Raw genomic sequence first — 16,545 nt, forward strand, 5'->3', positions numbered from 1 at the left:
AAATAATGACCATGGAGTGAAGTATACTGACTGTATTAGGTTTTGGTTGTGATGGTGATTTGGAAACCAAAACAATTTTTTAGCGTCTAGACAGATGAATCCAGAACCAGTGGGTTATGCTGCTCTACCAGCAGATGGAGACTGAGCAAAGCTGACATCACAGTATGTATACTCCTGCAGTGACATCAGCCTGACAGTATTCTCTGTCTCCAGCAGATGGTGGATATGCATCTCCCTACTGGGGATTGCTTCAAGTTTTAGAAGAAGAAAGAAAGAAGGAAATTTAATTTGCCCCACTCCCCTGTGGTGATACCAAATGGTCCCTCCCCCAGTTGAGAATTCCTGAGGTGATTTTTGTGGTCCCTCAGATGAGTGCCTTGGTCCGGTAGCTGGTTTTGTCAGTCGGCGTAGACTTAGCTGTTAAAACAGCTGAAAGGCAGTGGGTGCAGGAAGCCGAGTGCAGTAGTGACAGTATTTGCCCTTGCCCCCCGCAGCTGGAGACAGTCTCTGTACTCAGCAGGGACAGGCTGAGCTCAGGTAAAGCTTAAAAAAAAAAAGAAATAGAAAATGACAGACACAGAGGAGAGGAGGGTTTTTTGTAGGGCTTCCTCTGGTGTCTGTGCTCGAAGCGCTGTTCCAACATTTGTTTCCACCCCCAAGGGATGCTAAGGGATGTGGGCAGCCTGGTGCATTGAGCAGCCCTATTGGGCTAGTCACTGTTCTTAGGCTTTTCTCTGTGTGTTGCATGGTAGGATGCGGCAGCGCTTTTTCCTGCGCATTAGAGTGCCATCTTCAGGATCGTCGGTTTGCACAAGTGCGTCTGGCTGGCTGTGTGTCCAGGTTATGCGTCCAGTTTTTGGACGCTTAGTTGGACATGTGCTTGGGCATCCAGGTGGTAGTGGCATCTGTGTTAGGCGTGCACTTACCTGTACACACAATTTGGTCTGCATTGGGCGTTCTGCATACGTGGGTTGTGCGCTTAAGTTTTGGACGCCTAAGTTTGGAGATGGCTAAATTTTGGGTGCATATATTTTACAGCACAAATTCATCTGGATGCACACCTTTCAGTTGCCTGTTAATCTTACTTACAGACTTAAGGCGCCTATAGCTAAGAAACCCAAGCATCATATTTGGGCATCTCAGCCTGGTGTTCCCTCTAACTTGTGCCAGCTCTTCTTAGAGGCTTAAGGAGAATTACCTTTGACTGATTTTACTAAGCCTGGTTCTTCCCAGCCTGTTGAGGGCCTGGGTAAAGACATGTCAGGAGGGAAGCCTGACCTTGGAACTCCCTTAACTGGTTCGTCAGCAGGGGAAGTTAGCTCAGTGGGCACAGCACAGGTGCCTTCGGGTTTTGGCATGGATCCGTCTGCCTTCTCTTGGGTGGAATTTTTTCAAGGATTGCAATCCTTTCTTCAGGCGCAGTCCTCCCCGGACCAATCTTGCCAGGTCAGAGTCTCAAGTGGTGACCTCTCACTCGCCCAGTACTATGTTTAAGCACTGAAGTACACTGTTAGTGTTTTGAGGTGTTGAAGTGGATTCTTGGGTACTGTGGAGATGGCCACTCCCACGGGGAGGAGCCCCATGAGGAACCGCAGTACTAGGCTAGAATCTATACACACAGACACAGAGAATTTGTATTTATTATACAGCTTGATGGTACTGCCCAGGGTGGACAGTAGTAAGGCAACCCAGTAGAAGCAGTCCAGGGGTCCTCAGCAGAGGAGACCAGTCCCACTCTTGAGTAGATGAAAGGCAGCGCAGGGTAGCAGAGGCAGGACCCGGATGTAGACTCCAAGCACTGAAACTGAAGGTGGAACAGACTGAGAGAATTAGTACTCACTGAGTAGTTAGCTGTATTGATGGAGATCCTGGCAGGCAGAAGCGAAGCAGTTGCAGGCACTAGTGTAGGGAGCACAGGCCCTCGAGGAGCGAGTACCCGGTTTCCCAGATAAGTACCTGAAAGAGAAGATGGGCCCCCAAGGAGCAGGTACCCAGATTAGCGATGAATTACCCCGAAGGGCAGAGTGAGAGCTTCCAGCGGCTAGAGCAGCTTAAACCGGAGTGAATCCAGTCCTTGCTAACTCAGTTTGTTAGCAAACGAAGGGCAGGCTAAATACCAGGATGTGCTGACGTCACTCGGAGGGGACACCCCCGAGGTTCCCACCATGACGTGAATAAAGACGTGGGTGGCATGCGTGCGTGCACCCTAGGAGGCCCTTAGGAGAAACATGGCGAACGCCATCGCTGTTGCCGATCCGGGGATGCCGGAGAGAGCGGCATGAAGACGCGGTGGCAGCCAACCTCCCAAGGCTTGAGGAGAGAAAAGGAAGAAAGGTGAGGCACAAAGGTCTAAGCCGTCTGAGACCGACAGACGCAACATACACCTAGATTGGCAGCAGGTCTTCCCGATAGGGATCTGGATGGCATGGCCGACGAGGCCGATCCTTACTCTCTGAAGAATGGGGAAATTCCTCCGGGACTGTAACCATATAGGAGGACTATGTTGTGGTTCTTTCATAGAGATGAATTACCGGCTCTGATTTCCCAGACATGAAAGATGCTGGGAGTACCTGGGGGTGATTCCATATCTGAGCTGAAGAAAAATCCCATTTTGGTTTCTTTACGTAAAGCCTCTTTTTTTTTTTTTCCCTGTTATGGAGGCTGTTCAAGAATTGATTGATCTTGAGTGGGGCAACTCGGGGGCTAACTTCAAAGAGGGTCGAGTCTTAGAAGGCCTGTAACCCCTGGATCCAGTAGCAAGAGAGCGTTTGTGTTTTCTGAAAGTGGACACGCTTGTCTGTGCTTTTTCCAAGCGCACGACTATCCCATGGAGGGAGGAGCGGCCTTGAAGGATGTGCATGATAAAAAGGATTGAGGCCATCCTTAAACAGGCATTTGAAACAGTGGCAGTGACCTTACAGATAGCTTCTTGTTGTGCCCTGGTGGCTCACTCTTGTTTACTTCTCTCTCAGGAGGTCGATGAATCTGGAATGAATTCCAGGGCAGTTATGGAGCCAGCAGCTGCCTTTTTGGCAATTGCGGGCTGTGATTTGTTCCGCATCTCAGCCAGAGGGGTGGCTTCAGTAATAGTGGCCAGGCGTCAGTTATGGCTGAGAAATTGGTCGGCCGATGTGACCTCCAAGGCTAGCCGTATGAAATTGCCCTTTAAAGGGCAACACGCTCCCAAACAAGAGCGTGTTGCTCTTGTTTGGGAGCGAGTTGGAGAAACTGGTCAATAAGTGGGGCAAGTCCCCGGTCCTCAGTTGTCGGAGGATAAGAAGCAGACGCAGTGCTCCTTTGGCATGAGAGGTTTTGCTAGGGGATCCAAGAGTTTTTGACCCTAGAGAGGAGTGACCTTTCAGAGGACGTGACCTTTTGGCAGGCCTCATTCGTTTCTACCCAGTCGGGACGCAGGCTAAGGTAGCGGAACTTCCAGAACCTCCCAATGAAGGTTTGCGGACCCACCCCCAGGAGTTTCGCAGTGTTCCTTGGGATGTGTTCATGGCGTCTCCCTGCAGAAGAAGCAGGCAATGGAGTGTACATTATCAAGGCTCCTTAGTCTGGGGGCTGTGATTCCAGTGCCTATGTCTCAAGAAAATACAGGTCAATATTAATTTATTTCATTGTGCCCGAAAGGAGGGCTCCGTTCGTCTCATCCTGGACCTCAAAAGGGTCAACAGTCATTTGTGTGTGACTCATTTTCACATGGAAAAATTACGCTCACTGATAATGGCCGTGCAGTTGGGGGAATTTCTGACCTCCTTGGATCTGTCCAAGGCATATTTGCATATTCCCACCCGACCCTTTAAAATGACCCCCTTGACCCCCCCCCCCCCCCAAAAACCTTTTAAAATTACCTGGTGGTCCAGCGGGGGCGCGATCTCCCACTCTCGGGCCATCGACTGCGTTAATAAAAATGGCGCCGATGGCCCTTTGTCCTTACCCTGTGACAGGGCAAAGGTAGCGCCAGCACCATTTTGAATATTGGCAATATGGCCTGAGTGCAGGAGATCGCTCCTGGACCCCTAGGGACTTTTGGCCAGCTTGGGGGGGCCTCCTGACCCCCACAAGACTTGCCAAAAGTCGGCCCCTATAACATAGTGGCCCCTATGTCATAGTGAGGGCAAAGGTAGCGCCGGCGCCATTTTGAATACTGGCAATACGGCCCGAGTGCAGGAGGTCGCTCCCGGACCCCCGCTGGACTTTTGGCAAGTGTTGTGGGGGTCAGGAGGCTCCCCCAAGCTGGCCAAAAGTCCCTGGGGGTCCAGCGGGGGTCCAGGAGCGATCTCCTGCACTCGGGCCGTATTGCCAATATTCAAAATGGTGCCGGCGCTACCTTTGCCCTGTCACAGGGTAAGGGCAAAGGGCCATCGGCGCCATTTTTATTAACGCAGCTGATGGCCTGAGAGCCGTTGATCGCTCCCCGCGCTCCCGCTGGACCACCAGGTAATTTTAAAACCTTTTTTGGGGGTTCGGGAGGGTGTTTTGATTATCTGATCGGGCGCAGCCGATAATCAGAACTCAAATCGGGCTGGGTGATAAAAATTTTAAGATTTGGATCGGAACCGATCAGATTCCGGTTCCGATTCACATCTCTACTGGAAATAGCTACACCTTTTGCAGGGGTGCTATGGGGGTAATAGTGTGCACTGCGGCCGCAACCGCAGTGGACAAAGACGCACTGCCGCAATGTAGTGGAGTGCCCACTATCGCCCCCTGCCCCTTTTCTAGCCACAGCTCTTCATTCCGCTATACTTATAGTGGAATGAAAAATCCTACAGTTAAATAGAAGGCTTGGGGATAACCTGCACAGAGAAGCAGTTAAAACCCTGAAAAATCTTGCTGGGCAGACTAGATGGGCCATTTGTGTCTTTTTCTGATGTCATTTACTATATTAGCATGTATTCTAATGTAGTAATCTTATACTATAGAATATCATATTCTGTCTCATATTAGCCAGCACTTTGTAGTGCTGGTCATTTACCTCACTGAACAGACAGTAAGACTGCTGTTTTTTAAATCTCCAGATATTGTCTGAGAATGAAATAAACTGATTTCTCTCAACTTTTATCTTGAGGTGGAGTCTCAGATAATTTTCTGTCTCTGTTCCTCCCACTGAATATGAGCTTGTTATGAAAGGAAGGTTGCAGCCCCAGTTGTTACTGGAGCCAGCCTGCCATTCACAACTCAAAGACTAGACTCAGTTCATAGCACTTTGCTTAATGGGAATCAGGTTTCCTTGGTTCCTAAGTATGTAATGTAAGTCCTAAAAGCAGGCAGTTGTGAAGGGCTCTTGGAGAACAAGGGAGCCCATTAACCAGCGTTGCTATATGTCAGTGTAAATATCCCAGTGTAGTATGACAAGAGATGCTTGTATTTCAGTTTAACATAACACTTGTTTTTTTATTTGTTACAGAATTAGGGAGTGTAAAGTGGTTCTAGTAGAAGGTAAAACACGAGGCTGCTTGTATCCTGCTCCATACCTGGATGAGTATGGTGAAACAGACCCTGACCTAAAGTAAGAATGCTTATTTTTATATCGCTGTTCTGGGCAGTATTTGCTGTTCCCATTCTGTTGTGTGTTAGCCCTGTGAAATGCTGAACAATACTACATCAAGCACTGTTGTTGCCCCTCCCCCCCCCCCCCCCCTCTTTTTTTTTTCTTTTTACTCGTGTAAATATAAGCAAGTTTGCTTACCGTAAACAGTGTTTCCGGATCGCAGAGTGAATTAGCCATGCTGTCATGGGAACGTCCTCCAGGTGTCGTGAGGCGGAGCTTGCCAAAGCTGTTACAGAGCTTAGCTCTGTACGGCTGTGTGTATGTTCCCACGCAGGAAGGCAGTTTCTCCTCAGTCTGTACTATAACAGAAAGAAAGTATTAACATGCACTGGTGCAGCTGTCCAGGGAGGCAGGTGGGTCAGCATGGCTAATTCATCCTGCTATCTATGGAAACACCGTTTACGGTAAGCAAACTTGCTTTTTCCCATCAATAGCAGGGCTGAATTAGCCATGCTGTCATGGGAGTCCCAAGGGTTTGCGAGGGTTAGTGTACTTCGCCAATACCTGCTCGAGCATAACCCAGTTGCCGTGGACAGCCAGCCTGGACTGCTTACGTAGTGAAATGTTGCAATACTGCCTTTCCCAGTTTGGCATCTTCGAATGACTGCTGGTCCAGACAGTAATGAGACGTAAAAATGTGGAGAGATGACCATGTGGCAGCTTTGCAGATGTCCAGGGGCGGTACGTGCCGTAGGTCTGCAAACAGAGGTGGAAACCGCTCGCAGTTGGTGAGCATGTGGCTTGCCCAGGAGCAGAGTGTGTTGATTGTTGTAGCAGAAGTGGATGCATTGGGAAATCCAGCTGGAAATAGTTTGCTTCACCACTGGTAAGCCAGGGGCATTCGGGTTAAAGGTGACAAATAGTTGTGTTGTTCTAGTGTCAGAGTGAGTCCGACTTTTGTAGTAGATTAATGCTCTTTTACAGTCTAGTGTGTGCAATAGACATTTTCTGTCATTCTGGTGAGGTTTTGGAAAAAATGTTGGGAGTTCGATGGACTGATTAAGGTGGAAGGCACAAACCACCGTCAGTAGGAAGGAGGGATGAGTCCGAAGCACCATTTTGTGGTGGTAAAACTGTAGATACAGTGTATAGTGTACTAGTGCTTGCAGTTCGCTCACACATCTTGCTGTTGTAACTGCTACAAGGAAAAAATACTTTCCATGTGAGGTATTTTATGTGCAAGGACTCCATAGGTTCAAATGGTGGCAGCATTAGCTGCTCCAAAACGAGATTAAGATTCCAGGCCACCGGCAGTTTAGATATCAGGGGTCTAAGATTACAAAAGAACACTAAAACTTTTAAAAAAGAACTCAAGACCTGGCTATTCAGACAAGCCTTCAAAGACGGGATCGGTTAATCTACCTGTCCCACTCAACACCCCACACCCTTACGGATAGTTCAGACATACATAATTATCTTTAAACCCTACCATTACAGTTGTTTAAACCACATAGAGATATACCCAACATGCTTATTCCCATCAACTGTCATAAACAAACCATAACCTGCCCCCCTCTGTCCTAATCTGTGGATTTACCAGTCATCTCGTTATACTGTTATATCTCGTTATGATTATATGTTGTTATTATATATAACTATACCTCGTTATCTCACACATACTGTGTTACCTGTTATCTCATTTTATGTAATTCCTGGTTCTGCCAGTTACCGTTATGCTTTCCAATGGTTTCTACACATGTAACTCTGAACCGGAACACTTTGAACCGGTATGATGTCCCCACTAATACCGGTATATAAAAGTTTCTAAATAAATAAATAAATAATGTAACTCATTGTTTCAAATGTAAACCGGAGTGAAGGCCTCTAGCTAAACTTCGGTATATAAAAATGAATAAATAAAATAAAATAAAATGAATCGTGTAACCAGTGGGTGGTTAGAGATTGAATGACCTTGATGTTTGTGGTAGGCTGCAATGGCACTGAGGTGGACTCTAACTGAAGCCGTCACTAGCCCTGCCATATACAGCGTGTGTAGGTAGTCCAGTAGGGTTTCTGACGAGCAGCCGAATTAATCGAAGTGGCGATCTATGCACCAAGACAAGTATCACTTCCATTTGAGTTGGTAATTTTGTCTGGTAGATGGTTTTCTGGCGGCAATCAGGACGTCCTGGGCGCCTTGGGAAATTCCTTGTTCCCTTAGTAATGGCCGTTCAATCTCCACGCCATTAGATGCAGCGATCTCTGCATTCAGTGCAGGAGGGAGCCTTCCTCTTGGGATAGGAGGTCGCTCCTGCAGTCTAGTGGAATGAGTGTGTCGATCGACAAACGTAGGAGATAACCCTGGTAAGGTTATCTTGGCCACGCTGGAGCAATTAGGATTAGGTCTGTATCTTGTATGCACTTCTGAATCATGCGAGTAAGGAGTGGAATCGGGGGAAAGGCATACAGTAGTCCTGCCAACCAAGGAAGTAGAAAGGCATCCGGCGCTGTGCAGAGAGGACTGGGAAACACCGAACAGAAATGTGGCACCTTCCTGTTCTGCTCTGTGGCGAAGAAGTCCAAGGTCAGAACTCCCCAGTGTCCAAAGATGTCGTCTGCCACCTGTTGGTGGAGCAACCATTCATGGTGGTGAAATATTCTGCTCAATCTGTCCGCTCGATCATTGTCTATTCCCAGTAGGTACGTTGCTTGCAGCAGGATTGAGTGGCAGGTTGCCCACTCGAAGATGAGGATTGCTTCTCTGCAAAGGTTCCATGAACCCGACCCTCCTTGCTTGTTGATGTAGAACATGGCCACTTGGTTGTCGGTATATACCATGACCCTCTTGCCTTGTAAGTAAGTGACAAAGGTCCAGAGGGCATTTCTGATGGCCCTCAGCTCCAGGAGGTTGATTTGATAAGATTGTTCTCGAGGGGATCGTTGACCTTGCGTTTGCAGGTGGTCCAGATGGGCACCCCATCCCTTGTGTGAAGCGTCTGTCGTGAGGACTGCGTTGTGCGGTAGTAGATGGAACAGTGCTCCCCTGGTAAGTGTATGGGTTTTTAACCACCAGTCCAAATTCTTGGCCATTTCTTGAGTCAGGGAGACTATTCGGGATATTATTATTATTATTATTATTTATTTTTAGTTTTTTTATACCGATTTTCCTGCATAAAATGCATATCAAACCGGATAGAGGGTGACTGTAGTGCAACCATTGTTTTTTCAGGCCCCACTGAAGTCAATGCCTGTGTAGTCTGGTGTGGGGAACTGTGTGAATGGCCACTGCCATATGACCCAAGATGGTGAGTATCTGACAGGCGGATGGTTTTGCGTTAGAGCGAAGTTCTTTTGCCAATCGGCGGAGCTCCAACCTCCGATCCTGGGGAAGGAAGGCCCTGCCCTGGGATGTGCTGAGTTGTGCATCAATGAACTGTAGGTTTTGTGAGGGTTAGAGGCTCGATTTCTCATAGTTGATGATCAGCCCCAGTTCCTGAAGACAGGTAATGGTTTGAAGAAGGTGGCATTGTACAGTCCTCAGGTCCGAGACTACTAGGAGCCAATCGTCGAGGTAAGGAAACAACTGGACCCCTTGTTTGCTGAGGTCGGCCACCACCACTGCCATGCACTTTGTGAAGACTTTTGGAGCGGCCGACAGGCCGAAGGGGAGAACTTTGTATTGGTAGTGTTGGCCATTGAAATGGAAGCACAGGTATCACCATGAGGATGGGTGCATTGGGATGTGTGTGTAGGTGTTCTCTAAATCTAGGGAGCACATCCAATCATTGGGTTGAAGAAGAGGAAGAATGGTCTGAGGGAGACCATCTTGAACTTTTCTCGGACCAGATACTTGTTTAACTCTTGTAAGTCCAATATTGGATGAAGACCACCCGATTTCTTGGGTATTTGGAAATAGGGGGAGTAAAAACCCGTATTCCAGAGAGATGTGGGTACAACTTGGATTGCGTGTTGATGCTGAAGAGTTGAGATTTCTTCCGCTAACTGTAGATGATTGGTTAGCACTTCCCTGATGGGGGGTGAGATTGGGTAGGGGGAGTCTGGATATGAAATGGAGTTAACTGTGGCACACTATCTCCAAAACCCAACGATCAGTAGTGATTCATGACCAGGCGCTGATGAACGACTATATCCTGCCTCCTACTGCTGTAGGGGGTGGTGGCCCCGCTGAGCTCAAAAAGATGGTGGGGCCTTCGGGCTGGCGGGGGATTGCTGCCCCTGTTGCCGCTGGGTTCTGGATCTGCCTCATCGTTGTTGCTGCTGTTGCGATTGCTGGTGGTTTTGTTGAAAAGTGGGTGAATGGTACAGAGGGTAGCTCTGATAGGGCGGTCTGATATGATTGCCTGCAAAACGGTTTGAAGTACCATCAAGTGAATGTGGTGTGGGCCGATGGGTTGGTCAAGGATTGCACCGCCACACTTTGTTCTTTTATTTGGGACACCGTTTCCTGTAATCTGCTCCGAATAGATTATCTCCCTGACAGGGGAGGTTGACCAGCTTCTCATGAACATCTTCACGTATTGCACTGGCTCGAAGCCTTGCCAAGCGCCATGCAGCTATCGCAGATGCCGATGCTCTGTACGATGTTTCAAGTGCTTAATATATTGTGCGGAGGAGATGGCGTATACCCTCCTTCATATCCTGGATGGGTTGCGGTGGGGGAACCGTAGAACCCACATCTGGTATAAGATCCTTTGAGCTGTAGGCATTTGTACAAATATTGCATGATATAAAATTGGTGCTGGTGTATACAAGCACCCAACATGGCAGATTGGAAGGATCTCCTCGCAAACTCATCTAGGTAGCGATGGTCTTTCCCCGATGGCGTGTTTGAGTGTAGTCTCGTCTTTTTTGCCCATTGCATGGCCGACTCAACCACAATAGAAGCATGAGGTAGCTGAGGTAGTGTGTATAATGGTGATTGTCTCATGCGAAACTTTGTCGGTCTTCCTGGAAACTAGAGCATTGGCGAACGGTGTTTCCCAAGATTTCTCCAGGACCGCATCCAACAATTGGTGGGGAAGGGAGAGCCATTGGTTCCGAGGGAAGCTCAAACATTTTAAAATGCCTAAAGTTTCTGCTCTTGGATCTGGGTACTTGTGGATCTCAATGTTCAGGGTGGTTCCCACTTTTTCAGTGAATTTAGGATATGAAAGATCTTCTTTCATTTTCATTTCATTTATTAAAATTTAGTAATCGCTTAACACAAATGTTTTTTGGCCTAAGCGATTTACAATAAAACTTACATAAAATTATGTGTGGAATCGCTGCTAGGAGAATATCTGAATCCGGTGCCTGCGGGCATTGTGGCTGAGGGCATTCGTCCTCTCGAGCCCTGATCCTCTTACGCAGGGGTTGTTGGAGCTGCAAGGAGGTACGACGTTGTCTGGAAACAGATGAGAGATCAGAATAGACCTGCACGGATGACGATGATGAGGAATCCTCAGAGGCGGAATGAGAGGACACATCTACCAAGTCCTCATCTGGCCTGATGGTTGACACTGGACTTTTGTGTTCCAATGTGCGTTTGTGTGGTCTAGGCCATGGAACCACTGTGTGATCGGAGGGGATATCACCCTCTTGTTCAATTGGCCTTGGTTCCCATGGATGCTCCAAGGATTGCATCACAGCGTGCGTCGCTGGCGTCTTTGTCGGCAGCCGTGTGGATGACGTGTGCTTCGACGGCTGCGTCAATGTCTTCTGCGTCGACGGCTGTGTCGATGCTGTCTGCGTCGATGGCCTCGCCGATAATGAGTGTGTTAGCGGTCACGTCGATGGGCGCGCCAATGACATCTGTGTCGATGGCCACGTTGTAGTGCCTGCGTTGGTGTTTTCAGGCATCAAAGGCCTCGGTGTCAACGCTGATGCTTCGAAAGATCGACAATCGCATCGAGGCTCATGGTGTAGATCGCGATCCTTATGTCGAGGCACATCGCGATATCCATGTTTATTCTTTGATTTTTCACCCCCTTCTTTTGATGATCCATGGGGCCCCAAGGAGGCTGCTCTTTTTTTTTTTTTTTTTTGAGTGGGCCTGTTTTGGTGCCGGCCCTGATGAAGAATGGGCCTCTGAGGTGGGGGCATATGAGCCCTGCGCTGCGAGCCTCAAATTTTCAATTTGTTGGGCTCTCTGTCGTTGGGCACTAGGTGACATGCGGTCGCCTGGTCATGATATGGGCCGAAGCAGATATAGCATGCCAAGTGTCCATCAGTGATGGACATTATTTTCTCACATGCGCACGGTTTAAAACCCAATGGTCGGGGCATACCTGCGTGATGGTGCTCTTTAAAGTCAGTGTCTTCAATTTCTCTGTGGTTTTTTTTTTGTCCACTGTGCTGAGGAGAGAGACAGCTCCACGTGTGTTCGCACTCGCAGAAAGGGCAGACTGAAGAGAAGCTGCCTTCTTGCATGGGAACACATGCGCAGCCACACAAAGCTAAGCTCTGTAACAGCTTTGGCAAGCATCACCTTATGACTCTCGGAGGACGTTCCCATGACAGCATGGCTAATTCAGCCTTGCTATCGATGGGAAATTGCAGTGACTTCATATATAGAGGTTCATCTGTCCTAGTATAGGATGTGAGAAGAGCATATGTATGAATCCATGAAAATTACTATTAGTCACCTACGATTACAGGTTAGTAATTAGTTTTATTCAGGATAACTTCTACAAAATTTTCGGTCTTAAATCACCAGAACTGCTTATCAACTTTAGTGCTTCACAGTATTGTCAGTGTCTAGTATTTCATCAGAATTATTTGGCATCCTTTCTTCACTTGATCTATTCAGTATATGGCTTATTTAAAAAATTATGGATTAATGGGTTACAAAATATGGAGGTCTATATTCAAATGGTTTGTCTTGACTACATTTGGGACTTAGCCAGACCATGGAATCTGACTTTCATGCTGCACTTACTGCATCCAACTTCTCCGGGTAAGTTTTTAGCTGGAAAAAGCTTACAACTTAGACATTGCAGGGCATTTCAGGATGGGCCAAATTTATAAAGATAACTTATTTGGATAACTGACATTCAGAGTTGTGTGGTCAAGTCTGGTTATGCTACAAAGAAGTCTTAAAATTATCCAGATAACTTTAACTGGGTATAGTCTTGATGCAGCCACACCGCTGAATATCCAATTTAAATTATCCAGATAAGTTTATTCAGATAGCTTACCCCGTCTGCCTGTGTCTTAATATTGATATGGTATTATAACAACAAAAACAGCCAAATTCACATGTGATTGGATAGGATGTAATCATAAGTGTATGGCAAAATGATCTCAGCTATATCTCAGAAAAGAGCCTCTCATAAAACCCAGGGTATAATCCAGAGAGAAAATCCCATTATAGTCTAACCAAAGGAACTTTAAAAAAAAAAGTTTATATATATATATAATTATATATTCCTGTATGATCATATGCTGTCCATTCATTTTAGTTTAGGAATTAAAGATGTCAGAGACCAAGCTCAGTAAAAATAAATAAATAAATATGATTTCAACTGGGTTGCCTATGTCGACATTCTTTTGTATGACCACAGTAACACTATCCTGTCAGATAATGTTACTGTCGACCATAAATGTTTGCCTGCAGTTTACTTTCATCACACACAAATGTTTTTGAGAATGAATCCAAGAGCTGTGCATATGTTTACATGTCTTTAAATATAACAAATGATTTTGTGCTTCCTTTGAAGGAGAGGGAACCCCCTACACTTATCTCATGAGCGCTACCGAAAGCTCCACCAACTGTGGCAACAGCACTGCATCATAGAAGAGATTGCCAGAAGCCAAGAAACCAACCAGATCTTTTTTGGAATTAACTGGCAACTTCTTTGAATCCAGATTTCATTTTAGATCATAGACTGACACAGACAAGGTTTTTGAAAAAGGAAAGGGGATGACAGACATTATGACTGTGTGCGCGTGTGTGTGTATGTGTGTGTGTGTGTGTTGGAAATGGATTCTTTGATAGTGGGAAGAGCTACATGATCCTGACTCTTAGCACACATATTGAAACAAAATGTGTTGTCCTGTAGGGCCTTTTTAGTATCGGAACTGACCTCTAGAAGATATGATTTGCTGCTGTAGAACAGTCAGGACCAGAAATATTTGGGCTGTGAATATCTTCGGAGCCTCTAAATATTTCCTTCCCAGTAGAAATCAGTCTCTTTTTCCTGGACTTGCACTAAACTCAGGTCATCTATCAAAAGTATGTCCAGAGTTTTAAAAAGAAAAAGGATTGTTCATGTAACTCTCCGTGTTCTATACAACCATCATATTCTGTGCCCAGCTAGCATTTCGACCAGGACACAGCACATGTGCTTTGCAGTATGACTACCCTTTGTTTCTGAGATCTAGGCTTCCAACTCTGCCTTAGCATGACTGATGTTAACCCAGGTCCTTGACAAGTTGGCAGTAATTGGCAATAAGAAAACTATTTCCAAGTTTGCATCAGAAAGGGAATTCATTGTCAAGTTTCATAGGCCCAAAGTATATATCTTCCGTTAATAATTCTCACTACATAAATATTTCTAGGAAAAAAAATTGTTTACCCTGACACAAGGGAATAGGGAAATGGAGTATAAAATTATCCCCTAAAGATCTCCTTTTCATCCTTAGCTGCTTGAAGATGTAATCACTGTCAGCCCATTATCTTGTTAGGCAGAACTTTTGATTAGTGCAAGCTTAGAGGCAGTGAATATACAATTGTGCTGCAACAGTCCTGCTCTTGTCAAAAAAAATAAAAACTTCCAGCTATTCTAATACAGTATGCCTAGCTGATGGCACAGTTGACTGGAAGACTCCGGGTGCACCTGATGTTCAGGAAATGGATTGCATGGAAGGCTGCTGCTTTATCTTCTTAAATTGCTGAACCAAAAACAGAAATATTGAGGCCCATTTATTGTTTCTGTTTGAGGCCACGGAAGATTATGTAATAAGTAAAAGCTTTTTAGCAAGTATCTTTCAATCTCCTTTTTGTAAATTTCCCCAGTTTATTTCTCTTCAGAGTTCAAGTGGTCGTCTGGCCAGAGATTGCACTACTTGCTGGTAAATTCTGTCACACAGATTTAGATCTTGTAAAATCATGGTGAATCTCTGGATGTTTTTGTTTTCTTTGGGAGTATGGGGGAATCCAAAGGTCTAAATTCTCATTGCATTCTTTTCCTTATATCTAATTTTCAAGTCCCAATCATTTAGTATACACTGCAGCTGCTTTTAAGCAAATAAGAATATATATATATATATATATATAGTTACATACATATATATATATATATATATATGTATGTATTTATATAAATGTAAAAAAAAATTATTGTACTAAGAATTTGTTCATACTCTGTATACAGATAGTTTGCATACATTTTTTGTGTATTGTTTTTGTTTATCCTGACCATGTACTGTAAGGAATGGACTTTTATGGTCCTTGTCTTCCGCTTGTTATCATAAAGGATTTTCCCTCTGCGATTTTGCTTTTTCCTTTTTCAGCCAGATATGTCTGTAAGGAAATGACAGTTTATTGGTGCAACTGTTGTGATTTTGAGCTGGAAATTCAAGTTCATGTTGGAATATCGAACCAGAGGCTGAGTTTTGCAAGGTTCCAGTAGAACATCTGAATGACTAGAGCTGTGTACTGAACTATCAGCATATCCATTATGCCTCAAGATTCAGCAGTTGTGACTCTCTGGACAGTGTCAGTACTTATCTATCATTCTCCATGTTACTTAAAAAAAATAAATAACTATTTTTGATCTGTTTGATTCTTCCTGTTCCATTACATTTCTAGCTTGGCTAGAGCTGGCTACTATGTTAGACAGTGGCACTAAGAACCTTAATGTACCCCCACTCTGAGATTTATTTATTTATTTATTTTATTTAGCATTTTTTATATACCGAGGTATAGCAGAGTTGCCTTCACTCCGGTTTACATACAAAAAACAACATGATACATTGAACGATGTTTGAAATTTAAAAAAATTTCAAAAGTTAACAGTAATGAGCAAAAAAAATAACAAGAGAATGAATATTACAGGATAACACAGGGTGGAAACCCTGGGTAGGTGGACAGAGATATCTGGGAACATCAAAGACAGAGGACATCTGCATCATGAAACAGGGAATTTGAATGAGGGGGATAATGAAAGATAGTAGGCTATGTTAATATACTTTAAGTCATAGAGTGCAGTCTTTAAAAGATTGGCTGAGTAGCCAGGATTTTAGGTCTTTTTTGAAGGATTTTAAGTTTTCTTGATTAGGAGGAAATGAGGTAATGAATTCCAGAGTTTTGGGCCAACAATGGAAAGGGCTCTGCTTCTGGTGGAGGATAATTTGGCCTGTGGAAGTGAGGGAATTACTAGTTGAATTTTACTAGTAGATCTTGTTGTTCGGTGAGAGCTATGTAAATGAATGATGTCATCAAAGGCGGAGTATTCGGCTTTATATATTGCATTGTGAAGAATAGAGAGAACTTTGAATTCTACTCTTTTTTCAATAGGGAGCCACTGTAATTGATTGAGGACAGGTGTAATATGATCGGTCTTTCTTTTACCTGTTAGTACTCTGGCTGCAGCGTTCTGAAGGAGCTGCAAGGGTCTCAAAGAAGATTTTGGAAGGCCAATCAAAAGGGAGTTGCAGTAGTCTAAACTGGAAAATAGGAGGGCTTGTAGGACGGTTTTGAAATCATGGGGGTGAAGCAGAGGTTTTAGATGTTTTAAAATTTGAAGTTTGTAGAAGCCTTCTTTTATTTTTGTAGCGATGTGTTTCTTGAAGTTTAGGTCGATGTCTAACCAAAATCCCAGGTCTTTAACGCTCTCTTTAAGATGTACGAGGGTCTTGTCAAAGAGGAAGGGTGGAATTGTTTTATAATCAGGATTATTTTTGGAGATTAGGATACATTCAGTTTTGCTGGTATTTAGACATAGTTTAAGATGAATTAGCATGTTTCTGATTGTGTCCAGGTGTGAGGCTGCTTTAGACATAGCATCTTCTATCGAGGAGGAAATTGGTATGAGGAATTGTAT

At 45.0% G+C, this 16,545-nt stretch overlaps 1 protein-coding gene across 1 annotated transcript in view; it reads left to right on the forward strand.

Moving 5' to 3' along the window:
• The window catches only part of UBR1 (ubiquitin protein ligase E3 component n-recognin 1), a 596,438-nt gene extending 581,160 nt beyond the window's left edge, over positions 1-15,278 (forward strand). Inside the window, 2 exon segments of the mRNA XM_029598685.1 lie at positions 5,417-5,518; positions 13,219-15,278. Coding sequence (XP_029454545.1) covers positions 5,417-5,518; positions 13,219-13,360 — 244 coding nt within the window. The 3' untranslated portion in view covers positions 13,361-15,278.
• Positions 15,279-16,545: the final 1,267 nt, after the last annotated feature.

Source organism: Rhinatrema bivittatum, chromosome 4 (genome assembly GCF_901001135.1).
Source record: "Rhinatrema bivittatum chromosome 4, aRhiBiv1.1, whole genome shotgun sequence".
Lineage (NCBI taxonomy): Eukaryota > Metazoa > Chordata > Amphibia > Gymnophiona > Rhinatrematidae > Rhinatrema > Rhinatrema bivittatum.